At 39.4% G+C, this 17,022-nt stretch overlaps 1 protein-coding gene across 3 annotated transcripts in view; it reads right to left on the reverse strand.

Moving 5' to 3' along the window:
* Nucleotides 1–17,022, reverse strand: part of LOC148727027 (proto-oncogene tyrosine-protein kinase receptor Ret-like) — an 84,674-nt gene that overhangs the window by 20,403 nt on the left and 47,249 nt on the right. For all 3 annotated transcript variants that reach the window (XM_088727236.1, XM_088727235.1, XM_088727237.1), the window contains exons 14-20: nt 16,400–16,720; nt 15,055–15,366; nt 13,586–13,897; nt 6,954–7,265; nt 6,154–6,474; nt 4,809–5,120; nt 3,340–3,651 (exon numbers count right to left, since the gene is read on the reverse strand). In XM_088727236.1, coding sequence (XP_088583362.1) covers nt 3,340–3,651; nt 4,809–5,120; nt 6,154–6,474; nt 6,954–7,265; nt 13,586–13,897; nt 15,055–15,366; nt 16,400–16,720 — 2,202 coding nt within the window. The remainder of the gene's footprint in view (nt 1–3,339; nt 3,652–4,808; nt 5,121–6,153; nt 6,475–6,953; nt 7,266–13,585; nt 13,898–15,054; nt 15,367–16,399; nt 16,721–17,022) is intronic.

Below are 17,022 nucleotides of genomic sequence, written 5' to 3' on the forward strand. Positions count from 1 at the left end.
CCGACCCTCGCGTATTCGTAAGTATCCCAGGCACCCGCCATTATAGTCAAACTAAGTGAAGCGTACCCCTCAAGATTTACATTAGGGATTTGATTATTTGAATATTGAACCCGCTTATCGTTTCAGGAGCGCAATAACGAATTGAACATTTGAACATGGAACCCGCTAACCGTTTCAAGAATGCAATAATGGCTTGGTTATTTGGATATTGAACCCGATAGCCATATTCTTTTTGAAAAGGTGCGCATCATTGTTCAAATCAGAAGTCCATTTCTGATTGGATTATGCGAACACGTTATGATAGATCGGAACCATTTCAACATGGCGTCAGACATGGCGTCAGACACAACATGGCGTCAGACACAACATGGCGTCAGACACGCAACTCGACCGAGTTGCGACCTACTAGCAGCCAAGTGTCGACCGGGTGTCGGCCGATACATCGGTCGAGTATCGACCGACTTTCGACCGATATATCGACCGATCTATGGGTCGGGGTACCTTAAAAGACACATGATCCTCAATGCAAAGTTAGTTACTGAATTAATTATGGAAAAAAAAAGAGGAAATGTGGGTTTCCCAGGGGGACCCTATATCTCCCTGTATCTCTAAATCTATAATCCTAAATCCCTAAACCCTATATCTCTAAATATTTTGACCTATTATTTTCACACATTTGTTAACTCATTATGCTTAGCATTTGTGCCAAGTTTGCACCAAATCGGTGATTAGACCATCTTCGCCCCTGCTCGGTTCTGCCCGGTTTTCTTGTGGACACGCTCTTAAATTACGTAGTAAAATCAAGAATGTGTTATCTTTGAGACAAATATCTGTGATGGAGTGATTATAACTATTTGTCCCTGATGGTGGAACAGTGATTAGCTAGACACTAATGCAGTTTATTTTCTTTGGTAATTATTGGCATAACAGAAACTAACCAACCAATATTTTCTACATATTTCCTTTCATGTATAGTTTTTATTACAATTTAGTCAGTCATTATCATTTAGTTTCAATATTAAATATTAGTAACGTAGGCCTTCACAGATGAAGGGCCACACCTTTTATGTGGATATACTGTGAATGAACCGTTGTTATTATTATTATTATTATTATTATTATTATTATTATTATTAAATAGCACTTTGAAGGCTACCAGCTGACGAGCTGACGAGCTGACAAGCCCCTGAACTATCTTTAAAGGTATTTTAGAAGTCTTCTTCTCGGAACTTTAAGGCAGTACATATGGCGTTCGGAAAAACTTTCTAACTCCGTAACTTTTCTCTTTTTCCGCCTATGAAGTCGACGGTCGATATTTCCCCATTGAAATTGAATTCTCTGGTCACCGACCACTCTGACTCCAAATCAGACATGACGTTCGGATGAACGATCACAAGCTTATAATCTTAACTCGTCCTACCATAAGACGCTCACACTGCAGGCTACTGTGTAGCGGGGGTGGGCGAACGAGTGCTCGGTAATTTTTTTTAAGCGAAAAATGGCCGCCATCCTAGCTTTTAATGGCCGCGGAGGGCTGGGGAGAGAAAGTAATTTTTACCATGGGGGTGAGTGTCAGTCGGGGCGGGTGGGGGAGTAAATATTTCGCTTTTGCTCCGCCCCCTACCCTACCGTCCACTCTGATTCCAAATCAGATATGAAGTTCGGATAAACGATCACGAGTTTATAATCTTAACTCGCCCTAAAATAAGACGCCTACACTGCAGGCTACTGTGTGATTAGAATATTCTCATATCGGCGCTATCTTCAGACCTACCAATGACTCTTCGTTCTTTAATTTGGAACATCTCAAGGTGTGATAAGCTAGACATGGTTGCAACCAAAGAATATTCTCCTAATGGGCGACTTCGATTCTGACTTTTTACAAAGACAATCCAACAAATAAACTTAATTGTTGGCGAGCAGCATTAATATCTATCATCAAAGTGACTCGTGTAGTGCAGCAAGAGATCAGCGTTTTTGGGTTCCAGATATGGTTACGTCTTAATTTCGAGTTGTTAAGTAGTTTAGTACCAAGGAGTGTAAGCATGCCATTTACAGATGAGTAGCAAGGGGCAAGGGTCTAAATTACGTCTTATTAATAATTGCTATACATAATACCATCAACGGCTATCACTCAGAACTTTATGATGGTAAATAGGCCGTCCTGGCCGATTTTGACAAGAGCGTCAGCTCTTTGTCAATGCGTTATTGAACGTTGTAGATCGTGAGAGGGAAGGTTCATATGCTAATGTTCTGGCACCGGTAGTAATTAATATACCGCTAGTATAAAACTATTATTTTGCAGTAAGCATGCTATCAATGAATGCACGCCAAAACAAAACGCAAAATGTAAATTCCTCTCGAAGCGTCCGTTGATTCTTGGAAGAACTAGGTGCCAAATTTTAATTGCTTTTCATAGGTTTTGAAGTTTCAAGCTTTGCCATAATGAGGAGAAAGTCCAAAAGAAGAGATTTTTCAAAAGAAAGCCCAGGAAAAGTACAGCAACTTTTTTCACTTACATACCAATATAGTGCAAAACTGTTGTTTTCTCTTCATAAACTGTGAAAAGCTTAGATGTATTAAAACCGTGTCGCTAAAGCTAAGTTACAATGTGAATATCCCACGATTCATAAGTGTTTTCTTAGTTTACCAATAAGCCCTAAGCCTTCAGAGATACTTCCAGTTTACTTTTTGCCATAGCCTAGTACTAACCCAAGTGATCAACATATTTCAAGCTACATGCGCCTACTAAGTGCATACGACATATCCTTTAGCAATGTTCATTCCCAAAATCAATCATCTGAACAAAATATAGGCCTGTTGTTAAAGGCTTTAGTCAAATGCTTAAAAGAAACAGGAAATAGCCTCCCCTAGTATCTTTGGTGAGAATAAGATCGCGGCATGGAAAGTTTAATTGTAATAGTTAGTTCTTATTAACCGAGCGGGAGGTCTGTATGGGAAAATCTTGACTGAGATCGCCAGTACAGACCTCACTGCGTTCGGTCTGTACCAGCGACCGAGGTCAAGATTCTCCCATACAGACCGACCTAGCTCGATTAATAAGATGTTTATTATGGCTGCGTCTTATATGCCAATCTTTTTATATTCTTTGTTCCTTTTTTTTCTCGACCGGTTCAGATGCCGGTCTAAATGGTAAAATCTAGACCGCTTTCAATATTGATTTCAGCCAATCAAATTCGTGAATTAGGTAGTTCCCAGTCCTTGTGAGACACAGCCATATAATAATGTTGAATAACAAAGGCCTTCTCATATTCTGATTAGCTGTAATATCATGCTTAGCTGTTATGGTAATATAAAGGGCTGGTACTGTTACTCTACCTTTGGGTCGGCACACCACACCAGCGTCCTCATTATGCCTACAGCTTTCAACTCCCCATCCTCTGTAATCACACTGTGATATTGATGTCTCATTTCCCACACATTGCACGTCATCCAGCCATATCTGACCAGTTCCTCGTCCAAATGCTGCACCGCCAGGTGCTGATGAGGCTCCATCGTATCCAAGCTCGCCACAAACTACATCAGCGTCTCGTAAGTCCCATGAGTTGTCACAAATGGTTCCCCATCTACCATTGTAAAGCACTTCAACACGACCAAAAGATTGCGAATTGGTGAGGCTCACCAATCGAACTGCAATCGTGATAATAAAGGTTAGACAAAGTTCCCGACAAAACTTGTCGACACACAACTTTTATTCAGCCACCTTTAAGGAAGTATTTAGAAATTTTAATTTCATATTTTAAAATATGAAACTTACTGCATCTCTCTAAAATGCCTCGTCCCTCCAATTATTTTTGTTCAATCACAGAAAAAAAAGGTGAAAATGGTATAGAGGGAGAGAGGCATTTTAGAGAGCATCGTTGCGGAATTCAATCTCACATTGTAGGACTTAGCTAAACAACTTATGGTTACAATTGTTCTCGACCAGGTAGGTCTGATGGAATAGCAAAAAAACTGGATCCGGAGACTTCAAAACGCGTACTACGCAAGGCTGCGCTTAAACTTGTTTTCGCGTCGATTTACTGCAAACAGTGTCATTTCCATTTCAATTTCTTTCAAACAGCGTCATTTCCATTTCCATTCTTTTGACTTCAAAACGCGTACTACGCAAGGCTGCGCTTAAACTTGTTTTCGCGTCGATTTACTGTAAACAGTGTCATTTCCATTTCAATTTCTTTCAAACAGCGTCATTTCCATTTCCATTCTTTTGTTTTCTAACAGCCACCCTAAACTTTACCCTATCAAGCGTCCAATTAGTAGTAAGCGAACTGCATTTTGTAACATATTCCATTTGAAGAACTAGTATCACTGTGAATATATACATGGTGAACGTTCGTCGAATGAAATGTTTTGATGCTGAGCAAAAAGGTAACATAAACTTCGTAATTTTTATTACATTTGACCAGATCGTTCAATTGACTGCAAAGAGAATAGGAACTAAACAACACTGGAAATCTTATTTTAGAGAAGGTGCAATAAACACTTTGGTTTACTCTAATTCGTACTGTTAGCATCATGACAGTTGAAATACTTAAAAGATGAGAGAAAAAAGTAAACTTTGTTTATTGTAAATTATGTCAACTGTAGGGGTATCGTCACCTTACCTGCAGATCGAAACACTACTCCAATGTCTATTATTCCGCGACAGTTATGAGCTACTCATACTCCATGCGAGAAAAGTTCATTGTAGTACTGTCGAATACGCAATGGGCCCCTTATATTCTGATTGCCTATATTTTCATTCTTGGTAAAGATAACAATAAAGAGTATTCGTATCGTTTCTCTACCTTTAAGTTTGCACACCACACCAGCGTCCTCATTATGCCTACAGTTTTCAACTCCCCATCCTCTGTGATCACACTGTGATATTGATGTCTCATTTCCCACACATTGCACGTCATCCAGCCATATCGGACCAGTTCCTCGTCCAAATGCTGCACCGCCAGGTGCTGATGAGGCTCCATCGTATCCAAGCTCGCCACAAACTACATCAGCGTCTCGTAAGTCCCATGAGTTGTCACAAATGGTTCCCCATGTACCATGGTAAAGCACTTCAACACGACCAAAAGATTGCGAATTGGTGAGGCTCACCAATCGAACTGCAGTCGTGATAAGACAGGTTAGACAAAGTTCCCGACAAAACTTGTCGACACACAACTTTTATTCAGCCACTTTTAAGGAAGTATTTAGAAATTTTAATTTCATGTTTTAAAATATGAAACTTACTGCATCTCTCTAAAATGCCTCGTCCCTCCAATTATTTTTGTTCAATCACAGAAAAAAAAGGTGAAAATGGTATAGAGGGAGAGAGGCATTTTAGAGAGCATCATTGCGGAATTCAATCTCACATTGTAGGACTTAGCTAAACAACTTATGGTTACGATTGTTCTTGACCAGGTTGGTCTGATGGAATAAAAAAAAACTGGATCCGGAGACTTCAAAACGCGTACTACGCAAGGCTGCGCTTAAACTTGTTTTCGCGTCGATTTACTGTAAACAGTGTCATTTCCATTTCAATTTTTTTCAAACAGCGTCATTTCCATTTCCATTCTTTTGTTTTCTAATAGCCACCCTAAACTTTACCCTATCAAGCGTCCAATTAGTAGTAAGCGAACTGCATTTTGTCACATATTCCACTTGAAGAACTAGTATCACTGTGAATATATACATGGTGAACGTTCGTCGAATGAAATGTTTTGATGCTGAGCAAAAAGGTAACATAAACTTCGTAATTTTTATTACATTTGACCAGATCGTCCAATTGACTGCAAAGAGAATAAGAACTAAACAACACTGGAAATCTTATTTTAGAGAAGGTGCAATAAACACTTTGGTTTACTCTAATTCGTACTGTTAGCATCTTGACGTTTGAAATACTTAAAAGATGAGAGAAAGAAGTAAACTTTGTTTATTGTAAATTATGTCAACTGTAGGGGTATCGTCACCTTACCTGCAGATCGAAACACTACTCCAATGTCTATTATTCCCCGACAGTTATGAGCTACTCATACTCCATGCGAGAAAAGTTAATTGTAGTACTGTCGAATACACAATGGCCCCCTTATATACTGATTGCCTATATTTTCATTCTTTTAAAGATAACAATAAAGAGTATTCATATCGTTACTCTACCTTTACGTTTGCACACCACACCAGCGTCCTCATTATGCCCACAATTTTCAACTCCCCATCCTCTGTGATCACACTGTGATATTGATGTCTCATTTCCCACACATTGCACGCTATCCAGCCATATCTGACCAGTTCCTCGTCCAAATGCTGCATTACCAGGTGCTGATGAGGCCCCATCGTATCCAAGCTGGCGACAAACTACATCACCATCCTGTAAGTCCCAATAGTCGTCACAGATGGTTCCCCATGTACCATTGTACGACACTTCAACACGACCAGAAGACAGCGAGTTCGTGAGGCTCACCAAACGAACTAGTATCACTGTGAATATATACATGGTGAACGTTCGTCGAATGAAATGTTTTGATGCTGAGCAAAAAGGTAACATAAACTTCGTAATTTTTATTACATTTGACCAGATTGTTCAATTGACTGCAAAGAGAATAGGAACTAAACAACACTGGAAATCTTATTTTAGAGAAGGTGCAATAAACACTTTGGTTTACTCTAATTCGTACTGTTAGCATCATGACGTTTGAAATACTTTAAAGATGAGAGAAAAAAGTAAAGTTTGTTTATTGTAAATTATGTCAACTGTAGGGGTATCGTCACCTTACCTGCAGATCGAAACACTACTCCAATGTCTATTATTCCGCGACAGTTATGAGCTACTCATACTCCATGCGAGAAAAGTTCATTGTAGTACTGTCGAATACGCAATGGGCCCCTTATATTCTGATTGCCTATATTTTCATTCTTGGTAAAGATAACAATAAAGAGTATTCGTATCGTTTCTCTACCTTTAAGTTTGCACACCACACCAGCGTCCTCATTATGCCTACAGTTTTCAACTCCCCATCCTCTGTGATCACACTGTGATATTGATGTCTCATTTCCCACACATTGCACGTCATCCAGCCATATCTGACCAGTTCCTTGTCCAAATGCTGCACCGGCAGGTGCTGATGAGGCTCCATCGTATCCAAGCTCGCCACAAACTACATCAGCGTCTCGTAAGTCCCATGAGTCGTCACAAATGGTTCCCCATCTACCATTGTAAAACACTTCAACACGACCAGAAGATTGCGAATTGGTGAGGCTCACCAATCGAACTGCAGTCGTGATAAGACAGGTTAGACAAAGTTCCCGACAAAACTTGTCGACACACAACTTTTATTCAGCCACTTTTAAGGAAGTATTTAGAAATTTTAATTTCACATTTTAAAATATGAAACTTACTGCATCTCTCTAAAATGCCTCGTCCCTCCAATTATTTTTGTTCAATCACAGAAAAAAAGGTGAAAATGGTATAGAGGGAGAGAGGCATTTTAGAGAGCATCATTGCGGAATTCGATCTCGCATTGTAGGACTTAGCTAAACAACTTATGGTTACAATTGTTCTCGACCAGGTTGGTCTGATGGAAGAGAAAAAAAAACTGGATCTGGAGACTTCAAAACGCGTACTACGCAAGGCTGCGCTTAAAGTTGTTTTTGCGTCGATTTACTGCAAACAGTGTCATTTCCATTTCAACTTCTTTCAAACAGCGTCATTTCCATATCCATTCTTTTGTTTTCTAATAGCCACCCTAAACTTTACCCTATCAAGCGTCCAATGAGTAGTAAGCGAACTGCATTTTGTCACATATTCCACTTGAAGAGGAAACGTCTATAAACGCATCAACCATTCAAGAAGCCCTCATTGTTTTGCCCCCGCTAAAGCCCATGAAATAGGTTCCTTTTCTCTCAGTTAACAAAATGAAGCCTGCAAAATATTTTTGGTAAGGGTTTATCAAGAATATTTTAGAGTTTTAAGAGTAGGTCCACGAGAAGACCGAGCTGGGGGCAATAATGCTCAAAGCACCGATTTGGCTCAAACCTGGCCCAAATGCTAAGTATCATGAGTTAACAAATGTGTGAAAATAACAGGACAAAACATTGATTCCCTGGGAGTTATAGGGTCCCATCTTGCAAAAAATTCCATTTCTTGCTTTTTTTGCATAATTGATTAGCTAACTTTCCATTGCTGCTGTCACAAACCGAAAATCCATCTGCAAATTCAACACATTGGATTGTGTTTTGTACCTATCAGAATTCAAGAACATTAAACTCTTTTAACTTTTTTATTTAATTTCTTCCTCCCCCTTAAGTAAAGACGACTTTTTCTGGTTTTTACAAAGTCCAAAAATTAAGATATTTCAAGGCCCAATATCTCCGATGACCAACCACAACTGATCGTTATTCCTATATGAGCCTTGTTGAAATATTGAACGCGGTGAGAGCTCTCGGAAAGATCGATCAAAATTATTTGTATTTCACTGCGTGACACTTATCGACCTACATGATATGTTTTGATGGTAAAAAGTTTATTTCGTACCTTGAAAGCTGATGTAAATCAAAAGGACAATCCGCCATCTTTGATCACATCGTGCCTGCAATATTTTCAGCGGTCAACTTTGACATTCAGTTTCAGCGTCAAATATTGCTTTGTATTTCTCGTCTTTAAAGTTTAAAATGTAACAAAAATTTGCCGCCAAAATATTTGAATTTTCATTTTTTACGCTTGAGTTAGTTGCTGGCATGGTTCATCGAAAAACCAAAAATACCGATAGTTTCTTGGTCTCCTCTCAGCACAAGAAATATAAGTTTTTTACATCTTTTATCCGAGGTTTTCTGCTTACATTTGATATGTAATCTCTTGCTGTCTACTGTCAGATTCTGCTTTTCGTAGAGATGTACCTTAGAAATTGCTCTATCACAAAGGTGCGAATTATTAAGGTAGGGTGAAGAAGGGGAGGGGGTCAAAGAATGTCGCGTTAAGTATCAGACAGAAGTAGAGCCGCTCTTAAAGGTTACAAATAATAACCGACAATCCCCTAATGTTGACATCAAAATAGAGAAAAAATGCTCCTTCGGGCGGAGACGCTTCTACTTTTCTTAGGGATTCAAGTAGGGCAGAGATTAAGTTTCGCCGAACTCCTTTAAGTCTGAAAATTTTAAAATACTTAACACAGTTGGCAAAGCAATTGACTCTGACTGTGGGTCGTCAGTCAGGTGCCCGTTGATAAGAGAAATTGTGTACCAGGAACGTCAGCATGCATTTCAAGATTTTGGGAGCGTCAGACTCAGCGACATTGTCAGAAAGTGCGGAGTAAATTTCGTCGAGGGCAAGATTTTGCGACACCGACCCTCACGTATTCACAAGTATCCCAGGCACCCGCCATTATAGTCAAACTAAGTGAAGCGTACCCCTCAAGATTTACATTAGGGATTTGATTACTTGAATATTGAACCCGCTTATCGTTTCAGGAGCGCAATAACGAATTGAACATTTGAACATGGAACCCGCTAACCGTTTCAAGAATGCAATAATGGCTTGGTTATTTGGATATTGAACCCGATAGCCGTATTCGTTTTGAAAAGGTGCGCATCATTGTTCAAATCAGAAGTCCATTTCTGATTGGATTATGCGAACACGTAATTATAGATCGGAACCATTTCAACATGGCGTCAGACATGGCGGGAAAGGAGGGTTCGAGTGTTGTGTAGAACTTCTTGTAAATGTTATAAAGGGAATGTTATCGAGAGCTTTTTTCGCCTATTTACATCTTGACGAACTTGTAGAAATTCTTGTGTGTATTTATGGTCGAAAAAATAGTTTACGGGCGAAGCCATCGCAAGACTTTTTTATTTCGTAAATATTTGCGATCGACTGTTTTCGCAGTGTTTTTACAGTGCAGTTTGTTCATTTTCAGGATTGCTCGTCAAACAGAACAATCTTATTGAACTTTAGAGGGTTAAAAGAAGTATGTACTGTCAACAGTGATGAAAATGATAGAGTCTCGTTACTCGAACGCGTTTTTCAAACACGTCTACAGACATTCTCCGACTCCTTGGCACACACTATTGTATCACTGCAGCGGTATGATCCAGAGTGGGACGACCTTGTTGATATCGACATCGCTCAAATCAAATAGCGCGATAAAACAAAATGGACTTCTGATTTGAACAATGATCTGCGCCTTTTCGAAACGTATACGGTTATCGGGCTTAATACTCAAATAATCAATCCATTATTGCATTCATGAAACGGCTAGCGGGTTCAATAATCAAATGATCAATTCATTATTGCATTCTTGAAACGACTGGCGGGTTAAATATCCAAATGATCAATTCATTAATGTGATGTTGAGGGGTACCCTTCCCTTAGTTTGAGGTAAGGGAAGAAATGAAATTAAAAAGGTAAAACAGTTCGATGTTCTTAAAGATATAGAACACAACCTAGTTTATCGAATTTGCAAATGGCTTTTCGATTTATCTCAGCAGCAATACAGGAGTACGTATCTTTAACGGTACCTCGACCGATGTATCGGTCGATATATAGGTCGAAAGTCGGTCGATACTCGACCGATACGTCGGGCGATAGTTGGCCGCCACTCGGTCTAGACTCAGTCGATAGTCCAATATCCACCGATTATCGACCGATCATCGACCGAGTTGCGACCTACTAGCAGCCAAGTGTCGACCGGGTGTCGGCCGATACATCGGTCGAGTATCGACCGACTTTCGACCGATATATCGACCGATCTATGGGTCGGGGTACCTTAAAAGACACATGATCCTCAATGCAAAGTTAGTTACTGAATTAATTATGGAAAAAAAAAGAGGAAATGTGGGTTTCCCAGGGGGACCCTATATCTCCCTGTATCTCTAAATCTATAATCCTAAATCCCTAAACCCTATATCTCTAAATATTTTGACCTATTATTTTCACACATTTGTTAACTCATTATGCTTAGCATTTGTGCCAAGTTTGCACCAAATCGGTGATTAGACCATCTTCGCCCCTGCTCGGTTCTGCCCGGTTTTCTTGTGGACACGCTCTTAAATTACGTAGTAAAATCAAGAATGTGTTATCTTTGAGACAAATATCTGTGATGGAGTGATTATAACTATTTGTCCCTGATGGTGGAACAGTGATTAGCTAGACACTAATGCAGTTTATTTTCTTTGGTAATTATTGGCATAACAGAAACTAACCAACCAATATTTTCTACATATTTCCTTTCATGTATAGTTTTTATTACAATTTAGTCAGTCATTATCATTTAGTTTCAATATTAAATATTAGTAACGTAGGCCTTCACAGATGAAGGGCCACACCTTTTATGTGGATATACTGTGAATGAACCGTTGTTATTATTATTATTATTATTATTATTATTATTATTAAATAGCACTTTGAAGGCTACCAGCTGACGAGCTGACGAGCTGACAAGCCCCTGAACTATCTTTAAAGGTATTTTAGAAGTCTTCTTCTCGGAACTTTAAGGCAGTACATATGGCGTTCGGAAAAACTTTCTAACTCCGTAACTTTTCTCTTTTTCCGCCTATGAAGTCGACGGTCGATATTTCCCCATTGAAATTGAATTCTCTGGTCACCGACCACTCTGACTCCAAATCAGACATGACGTTCGGATGAACGATCACAAGCTTATAATCTTAACTCGTCCTACCATAAGACGCTCACACTGCAGGCTACTGTGTAGCGGGGGTGGGCGAACGAGTGCTCGGTAATTTTTTTTAAGCGAAAAATGGCCGCCATCCTAGCTTTTAATGGCCGCGGAGGGCTGGGGAGAGAAAGTAATTTTTACCATGGGGGTGAGTGTCAGTCGGGGCGGGTGGGGGAGTAAATATTTCGCTTTTGCTCCGCCCCCTACCCTACCGTCCACTCTGATTCCAAATCAGATATGAAGTTCGGATAAACGATCACGAGTTTATAATCTTAACTCGCCCTAAAATAAGACGCCTACACTGCAGGCTACTGTGTGATTAGAATATTCTCATATCGGCGCTATCTTCAGACCTACCAATGACTCTTCGTTCTTTAATTTGGAACATCTCAAGGTGTGATAAGCTAGACATGGTTGCAACCAAAGAATATTCTCCTAATGGGCGACTTCGATTCTGACTTTTTACAAAGACAATCCAACAAATAAACTTAATTGTTGGCGAGCAGCATTAATATCTATCATCAAAGTGACTCGTGTAGTGCAGCAAGAGATCAGCGTTTTTGGGTTCCAGATATGGTTACGTCTTAATTTCGAGTTGTTAAGTAGTTTAGTACCAAGGAGTGTAAGCATGCCATTTACAGATGAGTAGCAAGGGGCAAGGGTCTAAATTACGTCTTATTAATAATTGCTATACATAATACCATCAACGGCTATCACTCAGAACTTTATGATGGTAAATAGGCCGTCCTGGCCGATTTTGACAAGAGCGTCAGCTCTTTGTCAATGCGTTATTGAACGTTGTAGATCGTGAGAGGGAAGGTTCATATGCTAATGTTCTGGCACCGGTAGTAATTAATATACCGCTAGTATAAAACTATTATTTTGCAGTAAGCATGCTATCAATGAATGCACGCCAAAACAAAACGCAAAATGTAAATTCCTCTCGAAGCGTCCGTTGATTCTTGGAAGAACTAGGTGCCAAATTTTAATTGCTTTTCATAGGTTTTGAAGTTTCAAGCTTTGCCATAATGAGGAGAAAGTCCAAAAGAAGAGATTTTTCAAAAGAAAGCCCAGGAAAAGTACAGCAACTTTTTTCACTTACATACCAATATAGTGCAAAACTGTTGTTTTCTCTTCATAAACTGTGAAAAGCTTAGATGTATTAAAACCGTGTCGCTAAAGCTAAGTTACAATGTGAATATCCCACGATTCATAAGTGTTTTCTTAGTTTACCAATAAGCCCTAAGCCTTCAGAGATACTTCCAGTTTACTTTTTGCCATAGCCTAGTACTAACCCAAGTGATCAACATATTTCAAGCTACATGCGCCTACTAAGTGCATACGACATATCCTTTAGCAATGTTCATTCCCAAAATCAATCATCTGAACAAAATATAGGCCTGTTGTTAAAGGCTTTAGTCAAATGCTTAAAAGAAACAGGAAATAGCCTCCCCTAGTATCTTTGGTGAGAATAAGATCGCGGCATGGAAAGTTTAATTGTAATAGTTAGTTCTTATTAACCGAGCGGGAGGTCTGTATGGGAAAATCTTGACTGAGATCGCCAGTACAGACCTCACTGCGTTCGGTCTGTACCAGCGACCGAGGTCAAGATTCTCCCATACAGACCGACCTAGCTCGATTAATAAGATGTTTATTATGGCTGCGTCTTATATGCCAATCTTTTTATATTCTTTGTTCCTTTTTTTTCTAGACCGGTTCAGATGCCGGTCTAAATGGTAAAATCTAGACCGCTTTCAATATTGATTTCAGCCAATCAAATTCGTGAATTAGGTAGTTCCCAGTCCTTGTGAGACACAGCCATATAATAATGTTGAATAACAAAGGCCTTCTCATATTCTGATTAGCTGTAATATCATGCTTAGCTGTTATGGTAATATAAAGGGCTGGTACTGTTACTCTACCTTTGGGTCGGCACACCACACCAGCGTCCTCATTATGCCTACAGCTTTCAACTCCCCATCCTCTGTAATCACACTGTGATATTGATGTCTCATTTCCCACACATTGCACGTCATCCAGCCATATCTGACCAGTTCCTCGTCCAAATGCTGCACCGCCAGGTGCTGATGAGGCTCCATCGTATCCAAGCTCGCCACAAACTACATCAGCGTCTCGTAAGTCCCATGAGTTGTCACAAATGGTTCCCCATCTACCATTGTAAAGCACTTCAACACGACCAAAAGATTGCGAATTGGTGAGGCTCACCAATCGAACTGCAATCGTGATAATAAAGGTTAGACAAAGTTCCCGACAAAACTTGTCGACACACAACTTTTATTCAGCCACCTTTAAGGAAGTATTTAGAAATTTTAATTTCATATTTTAAAATATGAAACTTACTGCATCTCTCTAAAATGCCTCGTCCCTCCAATTATTTTTGTTCAATCACAGAAAAAAAAGGTGAAAATGGTATAGAGGGAGAGAGGCATTTTAGAGAGCATCATTGCGGAATTCAATCTCACATTGTAGGACTTAGCTAAACAACTTATGGTTACAATTGTTCTCGACCAGGTAGGTCTGATGGAATAGCAAAAAAACTGGATCCGGAGACTTCAAAACGCGTACTACGCAAGGCTGCGCTTAAACTTGTTTTCGCGTCGATTTACTGCAAACAGTGTCATTTCCATTTCAATTTCTTTCAAACAGCGTCATTTCCATTTCCATTCTTTTGACTTCAAAACGCGTACTACGCAAGGCTGCGCTTAAACTTGTTTTCGCGTCGATTTACTGTAAACAGTGTCATTTCCATTTCAATTTTTTTCAAACAGCGTCATTTCCATTTCCATTCTTTTGTTTTCTAACAGCCACCCTAAACTTTACCCTATCAAGCGTCCAATTAGTAGTAAGCGAACTGCATTTTGTAACATATTCCATTTGAAGAACTAGTATCACTGTGAATATATACATGGTGAACGTTCGTCGAATGAAATGTTTTGATGCTGAGCAAAAAGGTAACATAAACTTCGTAATTTTTATTACATTTGACCAGATCGTTCAATTGACTGCAAAGAGAATAGGAACTAAACAACACTGGAAATCTTATTTTAGAGAAGGTGCAATAAACACTTTGGTTTACTCTAATTCGTACTGTTAGCATCATGACAGTTGAAATACTTAAAAGATGAGAGAAAAAAGTAAACTTTGTTTATTGTAAATTATGTCAACTGTAGGGGTATCGTCACCTTACCTGCAGATCGAAACACTACTCCAATGTCTATTATTCCGCGACAGTTATGAGCTACTCATACTCCATGCGAGAAAAGTTCATTGTAGTACTGTCGAATACGCAATGGGCCCCTTATATTCTGATTGCCTATATTTTCATTCTTGGTAAAGATAACAATAAAGAGTATTCGTATCGTTTCTCTACCTTTAAGTTTGCACACCACACCAGCGTCCTCATTATGCCTACAGTTTTCAACTCCCCATCCTCTGTGATCACACTGTGATATTGATGTCTCATTTCCCACACATTGCACGTCATCCAGCCATATCGGACCAGTTCCTCGTCCAAATGCTGCACCGCCAGGTGCTGATGAGGCTCCATCGTATCCAAGCTCGCCACAAACTACATCAGCGTCTCGTAAGTCCCATGAGTTGTCACAAATGGTTCCCCATGTACCATGGTAAAGCACTTCAACACGACCAAAAGATTGCGAATTGGTGAGGCTCACCAATCGAACTGCAGTCGTGATAAGACAGGTTAGACAAAGTTCCCGACAAAACTTGTCGACACACAACTTTTATTCAGCCACTTTTAAGGAAGTATTTAGAAATTTTAATTTCATGTTTTAAAATATGAAACTTACTGCATCTCTCTAAAATGCCTCGTCCCTCCAATTATTTTTGTTCAATCACAGAAAAAAAAGGTGAAAATGGTATAGAGGGAGAGAGGCATTTTAGAGAGCATCATTGCGGAATTCAATCTCACATTGTAGGACTTAGCTAAACAACTTATGGTTACGATTGTTCTTGACCAGGTTGGTCTGATGGAATAAAAAAAAACTGGATCCGGAGACTTCAAAACGCGTACTACGCAAGGCTGCGCTTAAACTTGTTTTCGCGTCGATTTACTGTAAACAGTGTCATTTCCATTTCAATTTTTTTCAAACAGCGTCATTTCCATTTCCATTCTTTTGTTTTCTAATAGCCACCCTAAACTTTACCCTATCAAGCGTCCAATTAGTAGTAAGCGAACTGCATTTTGTCACATATTCCACTTGAAGAACTAGTATCACTGTGAATATATACATGGTGAACGTTCGTCGAATGAAATGTTTTGATGCTGAGCAAAAAGGTAACATAAACTTCGTAATTTTTATTACATTTGACCAGATCGTCCAATTGACTGCAAAGAGAATAAGAACTAAACAACACTGGAAATCTTATTTTAGAGAAGGTGCAATAAACACTTTGGTTTACTCTAATTCGTACTGTTAGCATCTTGACGTTTGAAATACTTAAAAGATGAGAGAAAGAAGTAAACTTTGTTTATTGTAAATTATGTCAACTGTAGGGGTATCGTCACCTTACCTGCAGATCGAAACACTACTCCAATGTCTATTATTCCCCGACAGTTATGAGCTACTCATACTCCATGCGAGAAAAGTTAATTGTAGTACTGTCGAATACACAATGGCCCCCTTATATACTGATTGCCTATATTTTCATTCTTTTAAAGATAACAATAAAGAGTATTCATATCGTTACTCTACCTTTACGTTTGCACACCACACCAGCGTCCTCATTATGCCCACAATTTTCAACTCCCCATCCTCTGTGATCACACTGTGATATTGATGTCTCATTTCCCACACATTGCACGCTATCCAGCCATATCTGACCAGTTCCTCGTCCAAATGCTGCATTACCAGGTGCTGATGAGGCCCCATCGTATCCAAGCTGGCGACAAACTACATCACCATCCTGTAAGTCCCAATAGTCGTCACAGATGGTTCCCCATGTACCATTGTACGACACTTCAACACGACCAGAAGACAGCGAGTTCGTGAGGCTCACCAAACGAACTAGTATCACTGTGAATATATACATGGTGAACGTTCGTCGAATGAAATGTTTTGATGCTGAGCAAAAAGGTAACATAAACTTCGTAATTTTTATTACATTTGACCAGATTGTTCAATTGACTGCAAAGAGAATAGGAACTAAACAACACTGGAAATCTTATTTTAGAGAAGGTGCAATAAACACTTTGGTTTACTCTAATTCGTACTGTTAGCATCATGACGTTTGAAATACTTTAAAGATGAGAGAAAAAAGTAAACTTTGTTTATTGTAAATTATGTCAACTGTAGGGGTATCGTCACCTTACCTGCAG

This window comes from Stylophora pistillata, chromosome 7, assembly GCF_964205215.1.
Source record: "Stylophora pistillata chromosome 7, jaStyPist1.2, whole genome shotgun sequence".
NCBI lineage: Eukaryota > Metazoa > Cnidaria > Anthozoa > Scleractinia > Pocilloporidae > Stylophora > Stylophora pistillata.